Consider the following 26,345-nt stretch of genomic DNA (forward strand, 5'->3'; position numbering starts at 1 on the left):
GTGCATACTCCCATCTTTTTGCTTATAAGATTCTCACTGCTGGTGTTGTCAGTGCAAAAATGATGGGACAAGATGTTTATGGGAAGTGACCAGTCATGGAGGAGAAATGAAGGATGCAGCAACTGAACGATCAAAACTGGAATTTATCTGCCTGTCGATAGACTCTTATCTGGCCTCCAAGGAAATGGAAAAAGTTTTCTAATGACCTGAACATGAGACACCACCACCCCCAATGACCTTATTCTTTCACAGAAGGAGCAACAGACAGTACAATCCGAACCTTTCTAGAGCATTTTTTAATCATATAAAAGAAGTCCCAAAGGCAAATTAATTTAGAAAAATTCCTGCTAAGAACAGGCCAAAAATCATCATCATTTGCTGCAAATTTTTGCAAGAGGAATAAAGCTAGGTTCCAAGACACCCAGGAAATCCTCAGGCAGGCTGTTTTTGTCATCTTCCAGGATGGAAAGGGACCATAGAGATTCATTTTTTTCCAATACTCCTTCCGCTGCATAAACACGTGGCACATAAGAAACTATATTATCCTCCAGGTTGGCCATGTCTTCACATTTCTGCCAAGGAAAGAAAGAAAACATTTAGATGGTCACTTGTTTAGTGACCGTTAGAATTTACAACAGCACTGGAAAAAGTGATTTATGACCATTTTTTCACACTTAGGATCACTGCAGCATCCCCATGGTCACGTGATCAAAATTCAGATGCTTGCAACTGGCATGTATTTGTGACAGTTGCAGTGTCCTGGGGTCAGGTGATCCCCTGTTGCAACCTTCTGACAAGCAAAGTCACGGGGGAAGCCAGATTCCCTTTGCCACCTGGTTGCTAGCTTAACAATGGCAGTAATTTATAAAAACAAACAAATAAATAAATAAATAAATAAATTCACTTAACAACTGGTCGTAAAAGAAAGGTTGTAAAATGGGGCAAAGCTCACTTAACTGTCTCACTCAGTAACATAAATTGGGGGGGGCAATTGTGCTCGTAAGTCGAGGACTACCTGTATAGAGCACCGGAATGTAGTTTCAGCTTTAAAAACTTCATGGTGGCAAGCAGTGCTTTTTTTGTAAAAGAAAAAGGTGCCGGAACTCACACATGTCATACAACCTGGCTTGCCTACCCTACAAGGTTCCATCCAAAAAAGGTGCCGAAGCTCCATTCTGAGCGTTCTATGAGAAAAAAAAGCCCAGTATGAAAAAAAAAACCTATTTTTTTCCACTGTAGAGTGAAAAACATTCAGACTAGCCTTGATGCTGTTTGCTGATTTTGGGAAAAATGGGTCCAGCCACATAACATTGAAAGTGTATGTATGTATGTATGTATGTATGTATGTATGTATGTATGTGTGTATGTATGTAAGGGACGCGGTGGCTCAGTGGGTTAGGACGCTGAGCTTGTCGATCAGAAGGTCGGCAGTTTGGTGGGTCGAATCCCGAGTGCCGTGTAACAGAGTGAGCGCCTGTTACTTGTCCCAGCTTTTGCCAACCTAGCAGTTCGAAAGCACGTAAAAATGCAAGTAGAAAAATAGGGACCACTACGGTGGGAAGGTAACAGCGTTCCGTGCGCCTTTGGCGTCTAGTCATGCCGGCCACATGACCACGGAGACGTCCTCGGACAAACTCTGGCTCTTTGGCTTTGAAACAGAGATGAGCACCGGCCCCTAGAGTCGGAAACGACTAGCATGCATGTGCGGGGGAACCTTTACCTTTTTTTATGTATGTATGTATATATGTATGTATGTATATATGTATGTATGTATGTATGTATGTATCAATCATATTTTTGAACTGCCCATCTCAAAGAGAGAGTGGTGTAGAATAAAATGTTAAAAATAGGAGAACATTTAAAACTTAAAATGTTGGAATTAAAATTTTAGAAGGAGGAAAGAATAATAAAATCCTGTCAAAATCCTCTCAGGGCACCAACCGTCACCCACCAGCCCCACTGCTGCTTGCACCCTTGGGCTCCCCAAACGAGGTCGCAAAGCCATGTTTTAGCTCCTTTTCGGAAGGCCAGAAAGGGGGGGGGGATGGGCTGCCTCACCTCCGGGAGAGAGAATATTTCACAGGGTGTGGGTAACTGGCACCCTGGAGGAGAAGAGAGGCCAAAACTGGGTCCCACCAATTAAATATGGACATTCTCAATCATCCAGGTCATGGCTGTCCCGAAGGTGCTTTTCCCAAAAGGCAACTGGACTTTCTTGTTGTTGTTTTTCTTGAAAACATTTTGCTTCAAGCACCTTTGAGCGCCACCAGTTAGAATTTCCCTTCAGTCACTCTGAAGGTTTGAGGCCACAGTCAAGGGCCTTCCCACTTTTCAGTTGCTTCATTGCTTGAAGAATAGAAGCGGCACGGTGGCCTGGAGGCAAAGACACTCACCTCCCACTCTGAAGGTTGAGAGTTCGATCTTAGGCAGTGGCAGATGTTTCCCTAAGGCAAAGGTAAAGGTTCCCCCACACATGCGTGCTAGTCGTTTCCGACTCTAGGGGCCGGTGCTCATCTCTGTTTCAAAGCCGAAGAGGTTTTGTCCAAGGACATCTCCGTGGTCATGTGGCTGGCATGACTAGATGCCAAAGGCGCACGGAACGCTGTTACCTTCCCACCGTAGTGGTCCCTATTTTTCTACTTGCATTTTTACGTGCTTTCGAACTGCTAGGTTGGCAGAAGCTGGGACGAGTAACAGGTGCTCACTCTGTTACGCGGCACTCGGGATTCGACCCGCCAAACTGCTGACCTTCTGATCGACAAGCTCAGCATCCTAACCCACTGAGCCACCGCGTCCCTTGATGTTTCTTTATCAGGGCACAAAGAGGAAATATCTGCTGCGAACTCCACATAGGTGTCAGGAAGGACATCCGGCCAGTAAACGCTCAGCTCCACTCTGTCACCACAGCTCCACCCCAAAACAAAGACATTAAAATGTGGTAAAAAGGAAAAAAATGCTTTCAGAGTGGGGCCAGGGATGGTGCTGAGTGGCATCTTGTGTGGAGAACTGCAGATGGAAAGGAGTGAGCTCTGCAGGGCCCTACAGAAATTTTCTTATCTAGCAGCTGGAATCCTAACCTCCAAGCCCTGAATTTCTTCATGTGATAAATGTGCACTTCATTTCCAAAATAGCTATCTACTTTTACCTTTCACAGCCTGAAAGAAATCACTCGTAATTTGATTGGGCAGCAAAACCACTAGGAAATCTTAAATCTGTTGGTTGAGCCCGTGCTCAAAATGTATCCCACGTTTCGTCGTTCAAAGGATTTGGAAAAAGAAAGCCTCTGTTTGCCTTGCGGTTGCTTACTTGTTTCAAGGCAACAGCTACTATTTCTGAAATCTTCTCATGTGGATTTCTCTGGTATGTTTTAATGTTCCGATGATTCACAGGCTCCAGCTACAGAAAGAAGGAAAAAAGGACGCTTCACAGTCGGAGCTTCACCGTCAACTTAAAACCCATCCATCCATTTTATCACGTTGCTTTCAAGCACATCTTTGCCTAGCCACCTGTTCTCAACTGATGCATTCAGAGCTATTAGAAACAGTGACAGGGAGGATTTCGTTAATTGGGTAATGCAGAACTGGGCAATTTCTTGGCCACTTGTCCAGCACTTCCAGAATCTGCTCCAACTTGGCAGCCAAATTCCACTTTCCCCAATTATGGGCCATTTTGAGGCAAAAAAAATATTTGAATTTGTAGCATAGGCTTATCGTCATTTTAAAAGGGATTGGTTTTTAAGAAGAGATTGGACAGCCTTTTGTCTGAAATGATAACGGGTTTCCTGTTTGAACAGGGTGTTGGACTAGAAGATCTCCAAGGTCCCTCCTAACTCTGTTATTCTGTATTCTGTTATTTAAAACAAAGAATCTATTCCACCATTGCACAAAGTTGCCAGCCCTGGTTCCTGTCTATAATACACTCCCACCTACTTTGCAGTTCACAGAGACTCATAAAATCATTAATTGCCTACCCCTCTACCAATAAATTTCTAATCCCAGTTCACATGATTTATCTAACCTGATTCCAAACGTTGATAGTATTGATGGGTGAAGTTACACTTCCATTAGGAGGTTGATGGCTTTCTGTAGGTTTCATTTGCATCACTGCAGAGACATTCTTTAGAGAGCAAGAAGGAACACAGAACATATAAATCATCAGGTTACCCCTCACTTTGTATGTTTTGGATATTTTAGGATCTAGAATCATTAGAAGAATTCTCAATAAAATCTTTATCTTCCTGAAGCCCACCTTCCCGAGGTCAGTCCTTTCTGACATTTGTCTTCTTCTCACCCTCAGTCATTACCAGTCAGAGGAAAAGATGTGGATATCTGCAGAAGATACCTCTTAATCATATCAAATGCTAGAAGCAGTGACACACCACAACATCACAAGCTCCGCCACTTTGAGGCATACAAGTGACGTCCGAACCCATATACCAAAGGATATGTCTTGCATCATGATGGTATAATCCTAATTTTGTCTTTTTGTCTCTCTCTGACCACTTCTATGATTACTGCTAAAAGCCAAAGAAATTGTGCTTGACTTTGAACTGTCTTACCTCTTCTTGGTCATTAGAAAAGGCAAAGAGTATAGAAAGAGTTTTGGTGGGTAAACCATTCTTAGATAGAACTGCAGAATTGAAGGAATCATTCTACATGAAATAATCCTAATTCTGTCCCAAAGGGTACTTTTTTTCAAGAGGCAACTGGACTTTCTCATCCAAGCTTCTTGGATGCTTGGATGAGAAGCAAAACATCTTCAAAGAAAGAAAGTTCAGTTGCCTCTTGAAAAAGCACCTTTAGGACAACCATGATCTGGATGACTGAGAATCTTCACAGACAAAGCTTAATTCTGGTATATCTGTGCCTAATGACAGGTGAATTGAAGCATCTCACTCATGCCTCTGTACTATGTTTGTCAAGAAGATTAGAACTACCCATGTCTGGGGCCATATAAACCATTTTAATTGGTAAAACAGTAGTAATATTCAATGCCTGTGGAACAGTTCAAGACTTGGTGAAAAACAAAACAGATGTTTCCTGGGTGATCAAATTCTCACAGTCATGTTCCCTACCCTAAAGCACACCAATGCATTTTTAAAGTCAAGATTAGGGATGTCTCAAAGAAGGATGGGAAGGAGACACTAGTGTTGGAGTGGAAATCATCTTACTCATTTCATTCTGACTGCTGCACGTCACTCCTTATTGGATAATTTATGCAAGCACTGGATCACCTGCAGAAAGAGTGGCAGTGTTCCAATATCTCAGCGGCTGCCACAAAGAAGAGGGAGTCAAGCTATTCTCCAAAGCACCTGAAGGCAGGACAAGAAGCAATGGATGGAAATTCATCAAGGAGAGAAGCAACTTAGAACTAAGGAGAAACTTCCTGACAGTTAGAACAATTAACCAGTGGAACAACCTGCCTCCAGAAGTGGTGAATTCTCCAACACTGGAAGTTTTTAAGAAGAGACTGGACAGCCGTTTGCCTGAAATGGTATAGGGTTTCCTGCCTGAGCAGGGGGTTGGACTAGATGACCTCCAAGGTCCCTTCCAACTTACTTCTTCTTCTTCTTTTTCTTCTTCTTCTTCTTCTTCTTCTTCTTCTTCTTCTTCATCATCATCATCATCATCATCATCATCATCATCATCATCATCATCATTATTATTATTATTATTATTATTATTATTATTATTATTATTATTATTATTATTATTATTATTATTATTACCTTAAGAACTTGTTGTTTTTTCTTCACATTTTTTGCATGCACTGAGGATGATCTTGCTTGGTTCCCTGAGTCAGGTGCATCCTAAAAGGGGCAACAAGGCAGATGGATAAAGTAAAATAAAGTCTTTTGGGGTAGTTGCAATTGACAGAATATTAAATCTGGAAGATTTGTACTAGTTTTGACCTACAGTACGTTCCAATCAACTCAATGAAACGTCCTTTAGAGTACCTTGCCCAGGCTTTTGCTAGAAATCTAGGACCTGTCCCTAAAATGTCACAGAAAGTAGCCAATGATATTATTTCTCACCGAAACGCGTTCACACTCCTCATTGTAGTGGATCAGGGATTGGTTGCCTGCTTCATATGGAATGGATGTAGGCCCTTTGTTCACTTTAGAGACGCAGGAACACAACACCAGGAGAGCCAGACACGCTACATAAAAGGAAAGGGAAAGCAAGCAACGTGACCAACTCTCTTCAATACCCTTCTCAAGCATCTTATTAGCTGCTCACATTTTAGTTGAATCTGACTGTTTCAGTTAAAAAAATTTTTTTGGGGGGGCATCACCTCCCTTTGGTTTCCTGCCTTTTCCTCCAACTTCTCTTCTCACAATAAAATATGCAATATGGGAATACAGGGGAAGAAGGCAGAATAGCAGCCTAAAGTGTTTTGATTGCTAATCATAAACATTCTTGGAAGCACAGAAGAATGATAAACCAAATTATTTCATAAGGAGATGGGACAGCAGACTTTTTAATTCAGGTCAAGAGTCTTTGCCAATGGTTGCGTCTAAGAAAGAGGGCAGAGCTGATTTCACAAGGCACAGAGTGACAACACAGCCCACTCATATGCTTGACCTAACAGCATAACCAAAATAGATGATTCTCAGATACTTCAAAAATTTCAGTCCAAGGGTATAACTGAATGTACTGAAAAGTAAAATTGCCAACAAAAAAAGATGATTGAAGAGCCATTTGGCTGTATTCTTTATATATTTGGACTAAGTTTATACAACCTGCCTCCCTACCGTGTGGTTTATTTGATTTTGCTTAACATGTACGGTGAATCCAAAACATTATGATTTTTAAATCATAGTTTAAGGCCCAGCACGAGGGTTGGACCCAGCCACATATGGCTTATCCAGCAAACCAATTAAACAAATTGTGATTTAATATGATCCATGTATCCAGTCACACCCAGACACTCAGTTCAGTGAAGGCCAAATAAGAAAAGAATACCAGTTATTCTATGGCAGGGGTGTCAAACTCAATTTCATTGAGGGCCGCATCAGCATTGTGGTTGCCCTCAGGTGGCCGGGTGGGTATGGCCAGGGTGGGTGTGGCCTACTGGGTGGGCGTGGCTAGAATGTGTATGGCCTACTGGGTGAGCATGGCCAGCTCTACATTGTTCGCATCAAGGGTGCCTATGGGAGCCTGGGCAGGAGTGGGACAGATCTGAGGGTCTCTGGCAGAAGGAGGGTCTCTGGGCCAGGGCCAAGGCAGTGGGGGCCATTCCCTCACTGTTTCCAGGATGGCTTCGCGGGCCACATGAAATCACTTTGCGGGCCGGATCCGGCCCCCGGGCCTTGTGTTTGACATGTCTGTTCTATGGGAACAAATATTGGAACTACAGTGATTTATTGACCATGACTTGATAGCATTTCCCGTGAGCTGATGGTCTCACTGAAGTTGTGAAAATCAAGTGGAAATGTATTGAATCAGATGTCTTTACTCAATTGCGGAATTTATACCCAGACCAGAAAGAAAAATATTCCACAAAGTTCTGTATATACAACCAACTGAAAAGAATCCTTAAGAAACATAGGTCAAGGAGAATACTAAAGAAGGGTTCTACCCATCTTGCTCAGTTGTATAGCAAATGATCTTGGTACCTTTGGAATCAATCAACTTCTGGAAGCAAGCCATTTTCTCACACTACTATGTCACATGACAATCCATATGCAGGCCTGAGTTAAGCCATAATAGGTTGGTTTGCATTTAGCTTTGTGTGGGTGTCAACCCACTCTGTTCATCTATTATACTAGAACAGGGATGGCAAACCTTTTAGAGACCAAGTGCCCAAATTGCAACCCAAAACCCACTTATTTATCCCAAAATGCCAACATGGCAATTTAATCTGAATACTGAGGTTTTAGTTTAGAAAAAAACAACTCGTACATTAACATCTTTTGTCTTAAAAGAAAAACACAATAACGAAGCTTTCGATGATACAAACAACTTTTTACCGAAAGGTAAAAGTTTGCTTTTGGCTTGATTTTGAACAATTAATGTGATTTTTGCTGTTGTATGCTTGCTGATAATTTGTCTAACCTTGGCTTATACTTTGTAAGTTTGAGAGCAACCCATGCAGCTCTCAGGTCATCTGTTAGTCTGTTTCTGCTGTCAGATTTGATATAATTCAAAGCTGAAAACAGCGCACTCACTCTGGAGGCTTGTTTTGGCTAGGAAGAAGCTTGAGAAATGGCTTTTTCCTGCAAAAACTTAGCCAAAGAGTGAGGCGTGCGTGATGGCAGACAATGACTGATCATCCCCAACTAGTAACAGTGGGAATGGCTGAACAAAGTATGGAATACTCATCTACGGCTCATCTAGACTCCATGCAAACTGCGTTCCTTGGCTTATTGCTCCTCCACGAGTCAAATAAAAAGTCAATAACTGTCACATTACTCACATAAGAGTAATAGAAATGCGGCCACAATTATGCCAATTGCTCCTCCACTGAGGCCCAGTGATGCAGTTTTCAACGAATGGCGTTGCTCACAAGTGATCCCATCAGGACAAGAGCACACATGGACATCCAGAGTTTGCTGCCTGGAAAACCCTTGCAAATCTCGAATAAGGAGAGGCACAAAGTAATCGCCAGGAGGGAGACTTTTCAGCATAAAAAACTCAACAGAATTATCTACAAAACAGAGAGAAGGAAGACAAATGGGCACCAATCTTCAACTATTACATCCGTGTAATATTATTACGCTGATATAGGTAGTCCTTGACTTATGGCCTCAGTTGACCCCAAATTTCTGTTGCTAAGTGAGCTAGTTAACTGGTTTTGCCTCATTTTATGACCTTTCTTGCCACAGTTGTTAAGTAAATCACTGCAGTTGTTAAGTTAGCAACACAAGTAAGTGGACCTGGCTTCCCCCTTGACTTTGCTTGTCAGAAGGTTGCAAATGGTGGTCATATGACCCCGGGACACTGTCCATAAATATGAACCAGTTGCCAAGTGCTTGAATTTTGATCATATGATCAAAATCATATGGAGGTGCTGCAATGGTTGTAAGTGTAAAAAATGGCCATAAGTCACTTTTTCAGTGCCATTGTAACTTCAGTCACTAAACAAATGGTTGTAAGCCGAGGACTAGCTGCTGAAAAGACTAGCAGGTTTATGCTAGTGCTACTCATTGGAGGAAGAAACCTTTAAATGTTTGCAGCTGGCTCGGTTTTTAATGAAAGATCCAGGAAAGACTTCTACAAGTTGAGTTACCTGCCCACCTGCCTTGAAGACTTCTGAAGAAATGAAATTTAACACTCACTGCTTAGAAGCCTTCAAAAGAACTGCTGACAATGGCAAGAAAATGAAGGAACATTATTAAAAAAGTATACCCAGCCTTAATTACTTATTTTTAAACTGCTTCACCAGCAGGGCCCCTATACTGGATTTTTTTAAATTACATATGTTGGGTGGACCCAACATCAGATTTATTTACTGTTTAATGTATTTTATTAATCTAGAATAGAATAGAATAGAATAGAATAGAATAGAATAGAATAGAATAGAATAGAATAGAATAGAATAGAATAGAATAGAATAGAATAGAATAGAATAGAATAGAATAGAATAGAATAGAATAGAATAGAATAGAATGGGACCTTGGAGGTCTTCTAGTCCAGCCCCCTGCTCAAGCCAGAGAACCTATACCATCTAAGACAGATGATTACAGACTAATTCATTCCTTAACATGTTGTGTGAATGGATTTAAACATTCAGTCATGGCTTAGAAAATCCTGAGAATTCCATGAATAACTATGAAAATAAACAAATAATTTACCAAAAAAATCAATCCTGGGTTCTCACTCAAGGCACAAATGATCAGGCTCAAATTAACTAACTGTAAACATTTTATGTGAAGACCCAGCTCTCTGAAAAAGTTTCTAAGATGGAAATGAAAAATAGAAGAACATGACCATCAGAAAAGTGAATGGATTCAGTTATAGTGGTGTACTTTTGGGAGATCTGAAAAAAAAGGTTGGGAACAGATCGTCTTGGTGAAAATCTATCTATATGGTCATTAGGAGCTGAAAATGATTGAAGGCACGTAATCAATCAATTACTTAATCAAAGGAACTTAAAGATCACCTTGAGGAAATATGCAAGATTTATTAGGAGAGATGTAGAGAAATTATTAAGCCGTCCAGAAACTAAACCAAACATGAGAAAGAAACTCAAAATAATCCCACCTTGGTTTTTATTCTATAACGGCAAACAGGGAAACTCAAAACAGGCTTTCAACATTCTGTTATTATAGCTTAAACCAGAAGTCCACAGCCCCAGGCTAAGGTCTGGCAATGGTCAGTGGCCTGCCAGAACTGGGCCACCCGAGCAAGCGAAGCTCCATCCATGCACGCACAGGATCCAAGCAGCATGCAAAACCATGCTCCCCCTGGTCTGTGGAAAAACCACCTTCCACGGAACCAGTCCCTGGTACCCAAAAGGTTTAGGGGCTTCTGTCTTAAACAGTAAGGTATCAATTATGGAACGTGGTTTTTGTTTTTTGACCTGGCCTGCCTTGAAGGACTGACAATCCTTGAGTTTTCAGTACTTCCTCTCCATTCCCAGAAGAAACCTTGCCAAGTGGTGAAATCAAAGGCTACGATAATCCCCAATTAGCAGTCATTTACCCGAGCTCTCTCCCAATCTCCAGAGGTTTTCGGTACCCTCTAAGGCTTCCTCCAATTGGAATGTAAAAGGTTCTGCATACGGATAGGAATCTTTGTCCTCAGCTTTTATATGAAAAGGACCCAATCCTTTCCCCTCACAGGTGATCAAGGATGTTGTAACTAGCATTGGAGCATTGTCATTGAGGTCAGAAAGGTGAAGTTGGATGGTACCCGTGCCAGTTAATGGTGGAACACCTGGGAGAGAAAACAATATTTTGATTTATTTATTTATTTTTTTAAAAAGAAAAATCTACAGAAGCAGGACAGAATCTTCAAATTAAGACTACATAATTTAGACATTTGGCTTGCATGCAATTCTCAAAAACTCTAGAAGAAGCTGTAGGTTGCCCCTAGTTACAACATAGTACGAGAAGAAAAAGATCAAGTATATGGAGGCATTCGTCGCCGTCATCATTTTAGCTGTTGTCTATCCACTGCAGGATGTAGGCCTCTTCCCCAAGTTTCCAACCAATACGGACTTCAGCTTTGACATTTGGGCCCACAATACTTGCTCATGTCTTCAATCCATCTTGTTTTAAGTCTTTTTTGTGGATGCTTTTTATCAAGTGGGATCCATTCTATGACTGCCATGGTCCATCTGCCATCCTTCTTCTTAATGGAGATATTATTCGCATTTTAATTAATTTTCTCAGTGTAAATCCAACTACGTCTGATACGGTTTACACACACACACAGACACACGCACACACACACACACACTTTTTCCCTCTTTTGGTCTGAACTGTCTTTTGAAGCACAACCCCCCACAAAACCTGAAAGGTAAGAGTAGTTCTGAAAAAATGAAATGCACCACTGAATGTAATGATGGATTTTAACTATTACTGTAGGCAGTGCTTTTTTTGTAAAAGAAAAAGGTGCCGGAACTCACACATGTCATACAACCCGCCTTGCCCTACCCTACAAGGTTCCATCCAAAAAAGGTGCCGGAACTCCGTTCTGAGCGTTCTATGAGAAAAAAAGCCCTGACTGTAGGCATCTGATCTCCTCAGCAAACTTTCCACATCACTGTCTTTGATAGGCCACCTCTATTATCAATATAGAAATTCTATCCACTCTAAACTTAAAGTCCTAATCCATCATCCCAACTGGACATCTTTCAAAATAAATAAGACAGATGAGTGGCTAGAGTTGAACTAGTTTCAGGAAATGGTTTATGACAGAAAAACATTTTAAGACAGATTCTCGTCATTTAAAAAATATATGGAAAAAACCCTTATCATTTTGTTCATATTTTCCTTTGTACCATAGGTATTTAAAGCATCCTATTATTTTTCACAGCAATAAAAATAAACTCCTCCGTCATCATAAAAAAAGTCAAACTGATTAAATGATTCAGATCCAAATAACAGACTAAAATTTAAATTTCTTGATCTATTACATACATTACATAAGGAAACATACATCAACATCCTACAAATAGGATCACAAACATCACAAATATAGTGATGTTTCTTATGGGCTGGGCAACTGTAATGATAATGATAATGATAATGATAATGATAATGATAATGATAATGATAATGATGATAATAATGATAATGATAATGATAAAGATAATAATAATAATAATAATAATAATAATAATAATAATAATAATAAGAAGAAGAAGAAGAAGAAGAAGAAGAAGAAGAAGAAGAAGAAGAAGAAGAAGAAGAAGAAGAAGAAGAAGAAGAAGAAGAAGAAGAAGAAGAAAGTTGGAAGGGACCTTGGAGGTCATCTAGTCCAACCCCCTGCTCAGGCAGGAAACCCTATACCAGGGTTCAGCAACCTGAAACAGTGACAGAGCCACTCGGAACCGGTTCCCTCACAAAAGGAAAAACTGGGAGCCGCAAAAAATGTGTGCACATGTGCGTACATACGCACATGCGCAGAACAGGGTTTGACTGAAGAGCGGAGCCAAGGCGAGATATGCACCTACCCTGCATATTTGAATTGATTGGTTGAAATTTTTTAGTCCCACTTTTTTTTTTTGGACTGCACATGGCAGAGGACTGGGAGCCGCAGGAGACGGCTGAAAGAGCCGCATGCGGCTCTGGAGCCGCGGGTTGCAGACCTGTGCCCTATACCATTTCAGGCAAACGGCTTTCCAGTCTCCTCTTAAAAACTTCCAGTGTTGGAGCATTCACCACTTCTGGAGGCAGGTTGTTCCACTGGTTAATTGTTCTAACTGTCAGGAAGTTTCTCTTTAGTTCTAGGTTGCTTCTCTCCTTGACTAGTTTCCATCCGTTGCTTCTTGTCCTGCTTTCAGGTGCTTTGGAGAATAGCTTGACTCCCTCTTCTTTGTGGCAGCCCCTGAGATATTGGAACACTGCTATCATGTCACCCCTCACCCTTCTCTTCGTTAAACTATACATACCCAATTCCAGCAACCGTTCCCTATATGTTTTAGCCTCCAGTCCCCAATCAACTTTGTTGCCCTTCTCTGTACCCTCTCTAGAGTCTCAACATCTTTTTTACATCTGGATGCAGTATTCCAGGTGTGGCCTTACCAAGGCATTGTAAAGTGGTATTAGTACTTCACGTGATCTTGATTCTGTTGTTGTTGTTAGCTGCGAAGTCGTGCCCGACCCATCGCGACCCTATGGACAACATTCCTCCAGGCCTTCCTGTCCTCTACCATCTTCTGGAGTCCATTTAAGCTCACGCCTACTGCTTCAGTGACTCCATCCAGCCACCTCATTCTCTGTCGTCCCCTTCTTCTATTGCCCTCGATCTTTCCCAGCATTAGGCTCTTCTCCAGTGAGTCCTTCCTTCTCATTAGGTGGCCAAAGTATTTGAGTTTTAGCTTCAGGATCTGGCCTTCTAAAGAGCAGTCAGGGTTGATCTCCTCTAGGACTGACCGGTTTGATCGCCTTGCAGTCCAAGGGACTCGCAGGAGTCTTCTCCAGCACCATAGTTCAAAGGCCTCAATTCTTTGGCGCTCAGCCTTTCTTATGGTCCAACTTTCACTGCCATACATTGCAACTGGGAAGACCATAGCCTTGACTATACGCACTTTTGTTGACAGGGTGATGTCTCTGCTTTTTAGTGTGCTGTCTAGATTTGCCATGGCTTTCCTCCCCAGGAGCAAGCGTCTTTTAATTTCTTGGCTACAGTCCCCATCTGCAGTGATCTTGGAGCCCAGGAAAATAAAATCTGTCACTACCTCCATTTCTTCCCCATCTATTTGCCAGGAATTGAGAGGGCCAGATGCCATGATCTTGGTTTTCTTAATGTTAAGTTTCAACCCAACTTTTGCACTCTCCTTCTTCACCCGCAACAAGAGGTTCTTTAGTTCTTCTTCACTTTCTGCCATTAGAGTGGTATCATCTACGTATCTTAGGTTGTTGATATTTCTTCCGGCAATCTTAATTCCAACTTTTGATTCATCTAGCCCTGCCTTTCTCATGATGTGCTCTGCATATAAGTTAAATAGGCAGGGCGACAGTATACAGCCTTGCCGGACTCCTTTCCCAATTTTGAACCAATCAGTGGTTCCATGTCCAGTTCTCACTGTTGCTTCTTGACCCGCATATAGGTTTCTAAAGAGACAAATAAGATGGTCTGGTACTCCCATCTCTTTAAGAACTTGCCACAGTTTGTTATGATCCACACAATCAAAGGCTTTAGCATAGTCAATGAAGCAGAAGTAGATGTTTTTCTGGAACTCCCTAGCTTTCTCCATGATCCAGCGTATGTTGGCAATTTGATCTCTAGTTCCTCTGCCTCTTCGAAATCCTGCCTGTACTTCTGGTAGTTCTCGATCCACATACTGCTGAAGTCTAGCTTGTAGGATTTTAAGCATGACTTTACTAGCATGAGAAATGAGTGCAATGGTGCGATAGTTTGAACATTCTTTGGCACTGCCTTTCTTTGGAATTGGAATGTAAACTGATCTTTTCCAATCCTGTGGCCACTGTTGAGTTTTCCAAATTTGCTGGCAAATTGAGTGTAGCACTTTTACTGCACTGTCTTTTAAGATTTTGAATAGCTCAGCTGGAATACTGTCACCTCCACTAGCTTTGTTGTTGCTCAGCTTTTCTAAGGCCCACTTCACTTCACATTCTAGGATGTCTGGCTCGAGGTCAGTGACCACCTCATTGTGATTATCAGGGACATTAAGCTCATTCTTGTATAGTTCTTCTGTGTAATTTTGCCACCTCTTCTTAATCTCTTCTGCCTCTGTTAGGTCCCTGCCATTTTGGTCCTTTATCATGCCCATTTTTGCATTAAACGTTCCCTTCATCTGTCCAATTTTCTTGAAAAGATCTCTGGTCCTCCCTATTCTATTGTTTTCTTCTATTTCTTTGCACTGTTCATTTAAGAAGGCATTCTTATCTCTTCTAGCTATTCTCTGGAATTCTGCATTCAATTGGGCATATGTATGTTTTTCTCCCTTGCCTTTCGCTTCCCTCCTTTCCTTAGCTATTTGCAAAGCTTCCTCAGACAGCCATTTTGCTTTCTTGCATTTCTTTTTCTTTGGGATGGTTTTGGTTGCTACCTGTTGTACAATGTCGCGAACCTCTGTCCATAGTTCTTCAGGCACTCTGTCTATCAGATCTAATTCCTTAAATCTATTTGTCACCTCTACTGTATATTCAACAGGGATATGATTTAATTCATACCTGACTGGCCTAGTGCTTTTCCCTACTTTCTTCAGTTTAAGCTTAAACTTTGCAAGGAGAAGCTCATGGTCTGAGCCACAGTCAGCTCCTGGTCTTGTTTTTACTGACTGTATAGAGCTTCTCCATCTTTGGCTGCAGAGCATATAGTCAATCTGATTTCTGTGTTGACCGTCTGGTGATGTCCATGTGTAGAGCCGTCTCTTGGGTTGTTGGAAAAGAGTGTTTGCTATGACCATCGTATTCTCTTGACAAAATTCTATCAGCCTGTGCCCTGCTTCATTTTGTACTCCAAGGCCAAACTTGCCTGTTATTCCAGTTATCTTTTGGCTTCCTACTTTAGCATTCCAATCCCCCATGATGATAAGGACATCATTTTTTGGTGTTAGTTCTATAAGGTGCTGTAGGGCTTCATAGAACCGGTCAATTTCATCCTCTTCAGCACTGGTGGTTGGGGCATAGACTTGGACTACTGTGATATTGAATGGTTTGCCTTGGATTCGAACTGAGATCATTCTGTCATTTTGAGGATTGTATCCCAGTATTGCTTTTCCTACTCTTTTATTGACTATGAAGGCTACTCCATTTCTTCTGAGGGATTCTTGCCCGCAGTAGTATACCTGATGGTCATCTGAATTAAATTCACCCATTCCTGTCCATTTTAGTTCGCTGATACCTAAGATGTCGATGTTCAGTCTTGTCATTTCTTGTTTGACCACGTCCAGCTTTCCTTGATTCATGGATCTTACATTCCAGGTTCCTATGGAGAAAAAATCTTTACAGCATCGGACTTTCCTTTCACCACCAGACACATCCACAGCTGAGCGTCCTTTCGGCTTTGGCCCAGTCGCTTCATTCTTTCTGGCGCTACTAGTACTAGCCCTCTGCTCTTCCCCAGTAGCATATTGGACGCCTTCTGACCTGAGGGGCTCATCTTCCAGCGTCATATCGTTTTGCCTTTTGGTACTGTCCATAGGGTTTTCATGGCAAAGATACTGGAGGGGGTTGCCATTTCCTTCTCCAGTGGATCACGTTTTGTCAGAACTCTCGGCTATGACCTGTCCGTCTTGGGTGGCCCTGCACGGCATAGCTCATAGCTTCATTGAATTACACAAGCCCCTTCGCCACGACAAGGCAGTAATCCATGAAGGGGGATCTTGATTCTATCCCTCTGTTAATGCAGCCTACCATTGTGTTGGCTTTTTTGGCAGCTGCAGTAAACTGCTGGCTCATATTGAAGTGATTGTCTACTAGGACTCCGAGATCCCTCTCACAGTTACTACTATTGAGCAAGGTATCACCTATACTATACCTGTGCATTTGATTTTTCCTGCCTAAATGTAGAACCTTACTTTTTTCACCATTGAATTTCATTTTGTTAGATAGTCCCCAGTGTTCAAGTCTGTCCAGATCCTCCTGTATTTTAAGCCTATCTTCTGGAGTATTGGCTATTCCTGCCACCTTGGTGTCGTCTGCAAATTTGATGAGTTTCCCATCTATCCCCTCATCCAAATTGTTGATGAAGGTGTTGGAAGAGCACTGGGCCCAGAACAGAGCCCTGGGGCACCACACTACACACTTCCCTCCATGTAGATGCGGTTCCACACACTGAGGACCACACACTGAGTACGGCCGGTCAGCCAGCTATGAATCCATCTGGTGGTGATGCTATCTAACCCACATTTTTCTATCTTATAAAGTAGTAGGTTGTGATCTACTTTATCAAATGCCTTACTGAAGTCCAAGTAATTTATATCTACAGCATTCCTCTGGTCCACTAATTTTGTCACAGTCAAAGAATGTAATAAGGTTTGTCTGGCATGATCTGTTTTTGACAAACCCATGTTGGCTTTTAGTGATGACTTTGTTTGCATCAAGGTGTTCGCTGATTTGTTGTAACACTCGTATAATATCAAGAAAAGACTACCTATGAATAAAATACTAGCATTCCAACTTTTACAACACCCATAGAGAAAAACAGTTCCAAAACTGAATTAGCTTGGTATGACTTTGAATTCTTGCTGGGCCTTTACCTTGCCCAAGCTCAAGAATTCACAACTAAACAAAAATAATGAATTTACCATCATCAATGGCGTGAATCACAATGGTGTACATGCTGTTGTTCACCAGTGGGGATTCTCTATCAAGAGTTTTTGCAGCTGTTACAGTTCCAGAATTTTCATCAATCGTCACCCAACCACCTGGATCTGACACTACTTTATATCTTTAAAAAAGCAAATGTTTAAAACATGAATGAGAAATAAAGAATATAAAGAACAATCAATAAACTTTTATAACCTTAAAAAGAACAGATGAAAGTTCCTCTGAACAAGTCTACTGTGTAATTATGAGATTTAATTTCCCTCACAAGAATTAGGGGAGTGGATTCTAGCAACAGCAAGAGCATTTCCAGACTAGATTACAATGTTTGCTGACCCAGTCAAATCTGAATATATTAATGAAGTTATAAACGATCCTTACATCTTACCCAAATATAAAACTGATAAGCCTAACAAGGTGGAAATGGCCAAATTCCTCTCGCTTTTAAATTATTAGTTCCACACAATTTGCTTTGAAAAGTTGGGTATCCCCCCCCCCAAAAAAAATGCACTTTCTTTGATGTTGTATTTAAAAAGTGATTGTGGTAGTAGTAATGATGTTCCTTCTGTCAAAAAGTAAAAAGTTTGGTAAAAGTACCTGAAAAATGGATTCTGTGCTTGGATACTATCACTGAAAAAGCTATGATCTAGAACAGGAGTGTCAAACTGCCGGCCCATGGGCCAATGCGTCATGTGGAAGCTGCAGCCACCCCAGCTCTGGCAAGGGAAAAAAAGTCACGATCCATCGCAACACATCACATGATGCGGACAGTTTGAAACCCATGATCTAGAAGAAGTTTGTGCTAACGAGTAAATGTAAGAAAGCTACTTCCAGAAATCTCAAGCCATGTTCACAGAGAAACACCAGCCATAAAGACTTACTTTATCTTCTGTTGTCCTGTATCTGGATCCTGAGCTACATACTGTACAAGTCTGGTTCCCGGCATCACCCCTTCTTGTTGTGGAAGATTAAGAGTTGGGGGATTGAACTGAGGGGCATCATTTTCATCTGTGGTATTAATGCTCACTGACACTTCAGACAATTGTGGAGAAGCATTGATGCTCACGAAGCCTCTCTGGCATATAAAGAAGGACTCTTCATTCTTCACAACAATGAGAAGTTTTCTCTCAGACGGTGTTCTATAGACCAAAGGCTGAAAAAAACCACAAAGTTTGTATTAATACATTCTGACTTCTCTTCCATCTTCCCGAATCTGATACTATCTAGAGGAGTGGCACTGCAGGTCCCACAGTCAATATAGCCAGTGAAGTGATTCTAGAAATCTTATCTCTGTGTTTGTCAGCCTGCCTTACCTTGATAACACTTAAAACGCCTTCATTAGTTTTAGGATCTGTCTCAATGGCAAAGTTTCCTCTTTCATTTCCTTTCGTTATGATATACGTGGCTCTCCAAGCAGGTGTATTAGGACTATCTTTGTCTTCCACCTTGAGGCGAAGGATATCGTTTTTGGTTCTACCTTCTGGGACATCTGCATGATACTTGGAAGACACAGAAAGAGTTTCTGACACATAAGAGATAATTTCTGGCATTGTATCTGTTTTGCAATAGCATATCCAAGAGACGAAGGCTAAATTGGGTTATGCAAGCAGAAGGTACATGGAGCTTCTCTAAAATGGTCAAAAGCAAAAGGTAACATCCAATAACATTTATCACTTTTCTTTTCTGGCATGGACAAATAGCGTTCCTTTCTGAATGAAATGGATACCTCTGACTCAGGAAAACCATGCACATTTGAATAATTTTACCAATGGCCTTTGCCCACTGAGAGAACTCAAAAGGACCTCCATGCCCTATGCCTTCATATTTGCAAAAGTTAATAATGATGTCCCAAAAAGTTGTCAGTTGTCATTAAAACATATGAAGAATGGCTGCAGGTCTTAGGTTTGGCTAGTCTAAAGAAAAGAAGAAATAGGGGTGACATGATAGCATTATTCGAGTATTCAAGGGGCTGCCACAAAGAAGAGGGGGTCAAATTATTCTCCAAAGCACCAGACAAAAAACAATGGTTGGAAACTGACCAAAAAGAGAACTAACATGGAATTAAGGCAAAAGTTCCTAACAGTGAGGACAATTAACCAGTGGAACAGCTTGCCTTCAGAAAGCGTGAGTGTTCCATCACTGGACATTTTAAAGAAGAGACTCGACAGTCACTTGTCTGAAATGGTATAGGTTCTCCTGGTTGAGCAGGGGACTGGACTGGTCCCTTCCAGCTTTATTCTATGGCAGAATTCTTATTCTGCTTAAGGAAGCTACAATAGGGTTACCATGCCTCGTTTGTCACTTCCCAATCAAACTAATTCTACAGTATGTTCACTAGTTATATAGCGTACCAAAGTGAGCAATATATAACCTAAAAATTACAGATCCCAGGACCTTTTCCCATGCCATACTGGCTGAATTGATGGGAGCTGCACTTCAGCAACATCTCAAAGAATGCAACTGCTCATAATCATCACAAAAAAAAAGCACTTCAAAAAGAAAACATGCTTTATTACTAAAAAGCTTGTTCTGTGAACCTGCAAATGTGAGTTAATGGAAGATGCTTTTATTTTCCATGGCTGGGCCAAGTAGTCTTTCATGTTGTCAGCAGTAATCTTAAGCATCTTACATTTTGGGGGGTGAATACAGGCAAATTGTTGTTAGAATCCTCCACGACAATATTGACTGTTGCAGTTGATGATAAGGATGGAGATCCACGGTCTGAAGCCCTGATCACAAGTCTGAAATTCCGACTGGCCTGAAAGACAGTAAAGTTTAAAAACAGGATCTTTTTATCAAAATAAATTTGACGCTATCTTTATCCTTTTTAAAAATTGTGAAATAAAGGTGTGAATTTTGTAATTTCTCCCTAAAAATGCAGTCCCTCCAAATAATAATAGTGACAGAGTGGCAAAATGTAAGATCATGATTAAGTAGGCTGTATGAGATGGCTGAGTTTAATACACAAAATCTCTCTTCTCTCAAATAGCTAAGAATCACTTAGATTCATCTATCAAAGTATCTGTTTCATCCATTCACTCTGAAATATATCCTGTATCTGCATGATATTCTAGAGCCACAAGTGAAAACTCAAGTGAAAAACCGTTGTCTTAGGCAAACTGAAATGTTATCTTGTAACATCTGTACAAATAATATGCATTTTAGTCTCTTATCTTGCAAGGAAATTTATATGCCAGACATTGGTATTTACCTCTTATTTTACCTTGCAACTCACATCTTGTGATGTTGTGTCAGCTAGGAGAAAATAGATCCATATAACTCTGTGATTTGCTAACATGCAGTTAAATTTAGCCAGTTTCCTGGCTCCAAACACCAGCCCTATCCACATTCCTTCAACTTACCATGCCACCAAACTGTACATTTTGCAATATTCCAAAAAGCTAAGATGACCATTTAGTTTAAGGTGATGGATTAAGGTTAGCAGTTGACCTACCAGACTAGAAGACAGAATCAACAAGCACTGGCAACAGTCTAATTTTATTGGATGGTTTTACTGGAAAGTATGCCTGCCAAGATACAGATCTCATGTATGCATCATTATAACTTTGTTTTTAATGACGGTACCTCATAATCCAAGCATTGTGTAATGTGTATTAAGCCACTAGTGGAATCAATAGTGAAGAGAGGAGGCTTTAGGTCAGGTGTTTGTGAAACCAGGCAAAATACCACTTGAGAATTTGCAGTGCCTTCTTGGTCCTTATCCATTGCTATGACTTTGAAAACAGGTTCCTCTACAACAAGGAAAATTGAAGCACATTACAACAATATTGTGTATTTTACTGAGATCTAAGGACGGACTATGTATTTCCAAGGACATTACCCATGCCTAGTGTTTCTGTCAAGAAACGGTCACCCTCTACCAGTGGTGGGATTTAAATATGTGAATAACTGGTTCTCTGTGTGGATGCCACTTCTGGAAGTCCATTCTGGGCCTGGGCAACAAAAAATTAGCTGCTGATTCTGCCAAACCGATGTGAACCGGCTGAATCCCACCACTGCCGTCTACCCATATATGCCACTTACAGGATCACCTAGTCTTAGATTTTACTAGACAAGTAAGTACTAGACATATAATGTGAGGAAAATAGAACACTAATCTCCTTTTCTTCATCTTTGGAGAGGGCTGCAAGGACAAATAAGTGGGCTTTATTACAACAGCTTAAATATATGGACTAAGTGTCCCAGAGGTAATATACAATATACAATAAAATTAATTATATTCCATTTATTTAATTAATACCTTAAAAGGAAAAAAAGGATGGGAGTAAGGCGCAATAACTGAAGATGGTAAATTCAGAGTATGCAAATTCCAACTAATTCTAGTGGCTTTTGATACCAACAAAAACATGATTAGCTGTTTTAGCTATTTTTCTGGAAATGTTAAGTGTACTGAACACTTACTAAAAAAGTGTGTTGTTATTTGTTGGTTGGTGGCAATATGAATATTTTGCTATCAAAAGGGTTATTCAATTCTAATCTCCAGGAGTAATCAATTGGATAAGCTGGAATATATGAGTCACTATCTTAGATTTAGTATTAAAACAGATATGTAGTTGATTGTGGAACAGAACTTGTGTCTCCTTGTTAAATTATGAACTAAAATAGATGCATCTGTAAGCATGCATTTATATCATGCATTCAATGGCATATTTCCTGTGTTGCTTTCAATACTAATTGTGTATTATTGTTGCATTTGCAAGTGGAAGTGAAAAGGGAGAAATACAAATTTCATTAAATTGTACTATGACAGTGGAAAAAATCCGGAAAAATAAAAATAAAAAAATGACTGAAGCAGCAAAAAAGTTTCAAGAAACTATAAGGCTTGTACAATGAATAATGCAGAACAGTAATTTCCTCTTCCAAGGTCTCCTTCCAAAATGGAGTGGAATGGAGTGGAGTGAGAAGTGGGGTGGGGTGGAGTGAGGTGGGGAGTGTAAATAAAAACAAACCATCCTCTGCTACCAAATGTCAGGGAAGAATTATTACTCCCCTATCAGAGGGCGATAAACAGTGGTAAAAATAAACAAAACCGAGGCATATTCTACTGCAGGGGTGTCAAACTCAATTTCATTGAGGGCCGCATCAGCATTGCGGTTGCCCTCAGGGGGCCGGGTGGGCGTGGCCAGGGTGGGCATGGCCTACTGGGTGGGTGTGGCTAGAGTGCATATGGCCTACTGGGTGGGCGTGGCCAGCTCTACATCGTTTGCATCAAGGGTGCCTATGGGGGCCTGGGCAGGAGTGAGACAGATCTGAGGGTCTCTGGCAGAAGGAGGGTCTCTGGGCCAGGGCCAAGGCAATGGGGGCCGTTCCCCCACTCTTTCCAGGATGGCTTCGCAGGCCACATGAAACCACTTCGCGGGCCGGATCCGGTCCCAGGGCCTTGTGTTTGACATGTCTGTTCTACTGTATATAAAACTTTACTTGAAAAGCAAAAGAAAAGCTCCTAGCAGACTACATCTCTCATTAGGCAGAAGACAAAGTAAAAGTAAAGTGAGAAAGACTTTGTAGACATGCGCAGTGAACAGCAGTGCTAGGCATGAAACAATAACAAGGCTGGACATGTGACAATCACCTTGGTTACATTGATAAGATTACTATGGAAGAAACACAGAGTGAGATGTGCAGAGCTGACAAACAGAGAAAAAACGCAGTGACAGGGAGGAGAGGAGGAGAGGAGAGGAGGAGGTTCAAATTGATATAGGGTCAGGTGAAGTGAGTTAAGATGACCTGAGGTGAAGAAAAAAAGAACATATTTTGGTTCTAAACTGGAAAACTTTGTTCAACCGTCTCTCAGGGCAGCGCCATGAAATAAGTCAGGGCTAGTTTTAGTCTAAAAAATAGTCAAACAAGAAGATACATGTAGTATATGTGAGGGTGAATCTATTCATTTATTCTCCTCAACTTTTGTTCTGTATTTAGATGCCAACATAGCCAAGAAATTTTTTTAAAAAGTCTAAAATTTACATAAAGATAAAAACAGTGGACTCGGTTTTGCCTGATACTGCCCAGATTTTCACGGATACTCACTTTTTTTATGATTTTCTTTTATATTAATGTTAAATTCCTTTTGGAGAAATTCAGGAGCATTGTCATTTATATCCTTAATCTGAATGTTGAAGAACAAGGAATTGTCTAGTATTGCTCCAGTCATTCTATCGTGAACATCAAAACGTATCTAAATAGTAGATAGTCGATAAGAAAACTAGGTTAAAACTGATGAGACTAAGCAAAAATTATTTTGTTGATAATAAAGACAAATAAGCTGGGAGCCATGCTAAACAGTTCAAATGGAGGGGAGCCTTATATGTAGGTATGGCCTTGAGTTGTCAAATGATGTTGAATTCTCTTTTAAAGTCTTAATCTCACTTGCAATCAATAATAAGAGTACCAGTAACTGGAATGAGGTAAAGCTTTCAGCATAATTGAACACCTAGCACTATAGTGATTTGAATAGAAATAGATAAAAATTGTTTGTTTGAAACAGGAACAAGGAAATGTATCATATTGTTGTTCCTGTTTATTTTGAGGTTACAAACAACCACTTTTGACCTTTAAGGATAATTAAGCAACCCAATTTTTAGAACTTTTTCTGTTTGTTTCACACACATTTGCTGAGCAAAAGGTCAAAACCAACATTTGTAAGATATAAAAGTTTGCCAGAAGGCAAATGTTTGACACTGATCAAACATTTGACACCCTACTGCACAGCTACTGCAAAATCATCACTAAGAGAGCTCTTGAAAATTAATTCCTAGGAGTTATCAGCCAACACAAGATGAAATAATAGAAAATAGTTCCATTAGGAGGGAAGTTAGGAAACTGTTCGACCATTTCACAATTCAGGGTGAGATGTTCTCATTATGCTGACAGTTAAAATAATTAATCAGTGGAACAACCTGCCTCCAGAAGTTGTGAATGCTCCAATACTAGAAGTTCTTAAGAAGAGACTGGACAACCATTTGTCTGAAATGGCATAGGGTTGCCGCCTGAGCAGGGGGTTGGACTAGAAGATCACCAAGGTCCCTTCCAACTCTATTAGTATTAGTATTAGTAGTATTAGTATTAAGGGATATGACATCTATCTTCAGTCTACAACACAGTCCTTCCAACAGTTCCAAAAAGGCTCCTCAGCCATTTGACCCTGATGACACAGATAAACCTCCTGGTGGCCTCAATGACCCTCTAAAAGAATGCAAATGACCAGCTGTCTGCAAGGAGTATAAATCCTTCCATTCCCCACCATCCAGTCAGAGCTGAAGAAGCTTCTTGGATGAGAAGTGAAATGTCATCAAAAAACAAAACAAAACAAAACAAGAAAGTCTAGTCGCCTCATGAAAAAGCATCTTTGGGATCCTGAATTGATGGCTGGAAATGTTGAGGTACTTGGATGAGGTAAAACAAATTCAGCTAAATCTCTGCAAGTTAAAGCTGTTTTTCACCAAAACAACAACAACAACAACAACAACATAGTACCCAGCAACACCTTTAGCTGTTCTGGGTGGGGTCACACTCCTCCTGTGACTTGGGAATCCCAAGGATTTGCAGTTCATGCATAAGCAGCAAATGAAGCCCAAGGGAAGGGAGGTCTTTACTCAGCTTTGGATGGTACAGGTAGTTCTCGACGTATGACCACAATTGACCCCAAAATTTCTGTTGCTATGTGAGACAACTGTTAAGTGAATTTTGCCCCACTTTACAACCTTTCTTGCCTCAGTTGTTAAGTGGATCACTGCATCTGATAACTTAATAACCCAGTTGTTAAGTGAATCTGGATTCCCGATTGACTTTGCTCATCAGGTCACAAAAAGTGATCACATGACACAGCAACGGTCATAAATATGAACCAGTTGCCAAGCATCTCAATTTTGATCACATGATCATGGAGATGCTGGAAAAGTCGTAACTGTGAAAAACAGTCATAAGTCCCTTTTTTCAGTGCCATTGTAACTTCGAGCAGCCACTAAATGAACTGTCGTAAGTCGAGGACTACATAGCTCGAGGTGATCTGGCCACAGTAACTCATGCCATAGTCATTGCTAAATTGGACTATTCTAACACAATCAACACAGGGCCTGCTACACAGTGACTAAAGTGCTGGCCATCCATTTCAATGCAGAAGGTGAAGTTGTGGCTCAGTTATTAATAGATTTCTAGGCCCAAATCATGTTGATTCCCTACCTTTCAAGCCTCACATAATGCAATGCTGAGTTACCTCAGGCAACATATTGACAAACCCTGAACCTTACAAAGGCCTCCTGAAAGTACCTCCTCTAGTCTATGCCACATATATGGAACAAGATATAGAAAGCTACGGGCAAGCTAGAGAGACTTCTCAATAATAGTTCCCATTCTATAGACTCATTATTCAACAGAGGTATGTGTGACTCCTCCACTCCTTGCTTTTCAGAAAGCAGATAATCTGTTATGTCTTTCACCCAACTTTATTGGGCATGTTGTGATGGGCTGAAGAGAAAGGTACACTAGTTGGGATTGGTTTTCTTTGGAATCTTTTTATGATTATCTGAAGGATCTTGCCCAGAGTTCTATAAAACTGAAGGAGATGAAAAATGCTATAAAATAAATAATTACTGGAAAAGAGGGTGTCTTCTCTCGATCTATAGAACTATGTACATATACATATCCATGGGCATCATCCTCGATTGAAAACAATCCATATTCCGGATATTCATCCACACCAGGTCCACTAATTGAATATTTTAGGGATGCATTTGGGGATGCATTGTTGAAGAGCTACAAACAAAACAGATTGGTAATATTAGTTAAGATTTCTAAGTATTCTTAACTCTTCTAGTTAAAAACCACATTTATTATTATTATGACCTATTACTACTACTACTACCACCTCCAGGCTCAGAAATATTTTTGGCAGTAGAGATTATCTTTGAAGCTGGCGGCT

The 26,345-nt window shown here is 40.7% G+C and overlaps 1 protein-coding gene across 1 annotated transcript in view; it reads right to left on the bottom strand.

The window, feature by feature from the left end:
* Window positions 1-371: 371 nt before the first annotated feature.
* LOC308665500 (cadherin-like protein 26) overlaps window positions 372-26,345 on the bottom strand; it is a gene marked incomplete at its 3' end in the record, with an annotated part of 37,425 nt that continues 11,451 nt past the window's right edge. Inside the window, exons 4-17 of the mRNA XM_081323561.1 lie at window positions 26,018-26,179; window positions 23,456-23,603; window positions 20,993-21,159; window positions 20,037-20,165; window positions 18,721-18,906; window positions 18,289-18,560; window positions 17,389-17,531; window positions 10,647-10,880; window positions 8,419-8,649; window positions 6,035-6,159; window positions 5,729-5,809; window positions 4,018-4,116; window positions 3,307-3,396; window positions 372-572 (exon numbers count right to left, since the gene is read on the bottom strand). Coding sequence (XP_081179687.1) covers window positions 372-572; window positions 3,307-3,396; window positions 4,018-4,116; window positions 5,729-5,809; window positions 6,035-6,159; window positions 8,419-8,649; window positions 10,647-10,880; window positions 17,389-17,531; window positions 18,289-18,560; window positions 18,721-18,906; window positions 20,037-20,165; window positions 20,993-21,159; window positions 23,456-23,603; window positions 26,018-26,179 — 2,268 coding nt within the window. The remainder of the gene's footprint in view (window positions 573-3,306; window positions 3,397-4,017; window positions 4,117-5,728; window positions 5,810-6,034; window positions 6,160-8,418; window positions 8,650-10,646; window positions 10,881-17,388; window positions 17,532-18,288; window positions 18,561-18,720; window positions 18,907-20,036; window positions 20,166-20,992; window positions 21,160-23,455; window positions 23,604-26,017; window positions 26,180-26,345) is intronic.

This window comes from Vipera berus (assembly GCF_964194415.1).
Source record: "Vipera berus genome assembly, chromosome: 3".
Lineage (NCBI taxonomy): Eukaryota > Metazoa > Chordata > Lepidosauria > Squamata > Viperidae > Vipera > Vipera berus.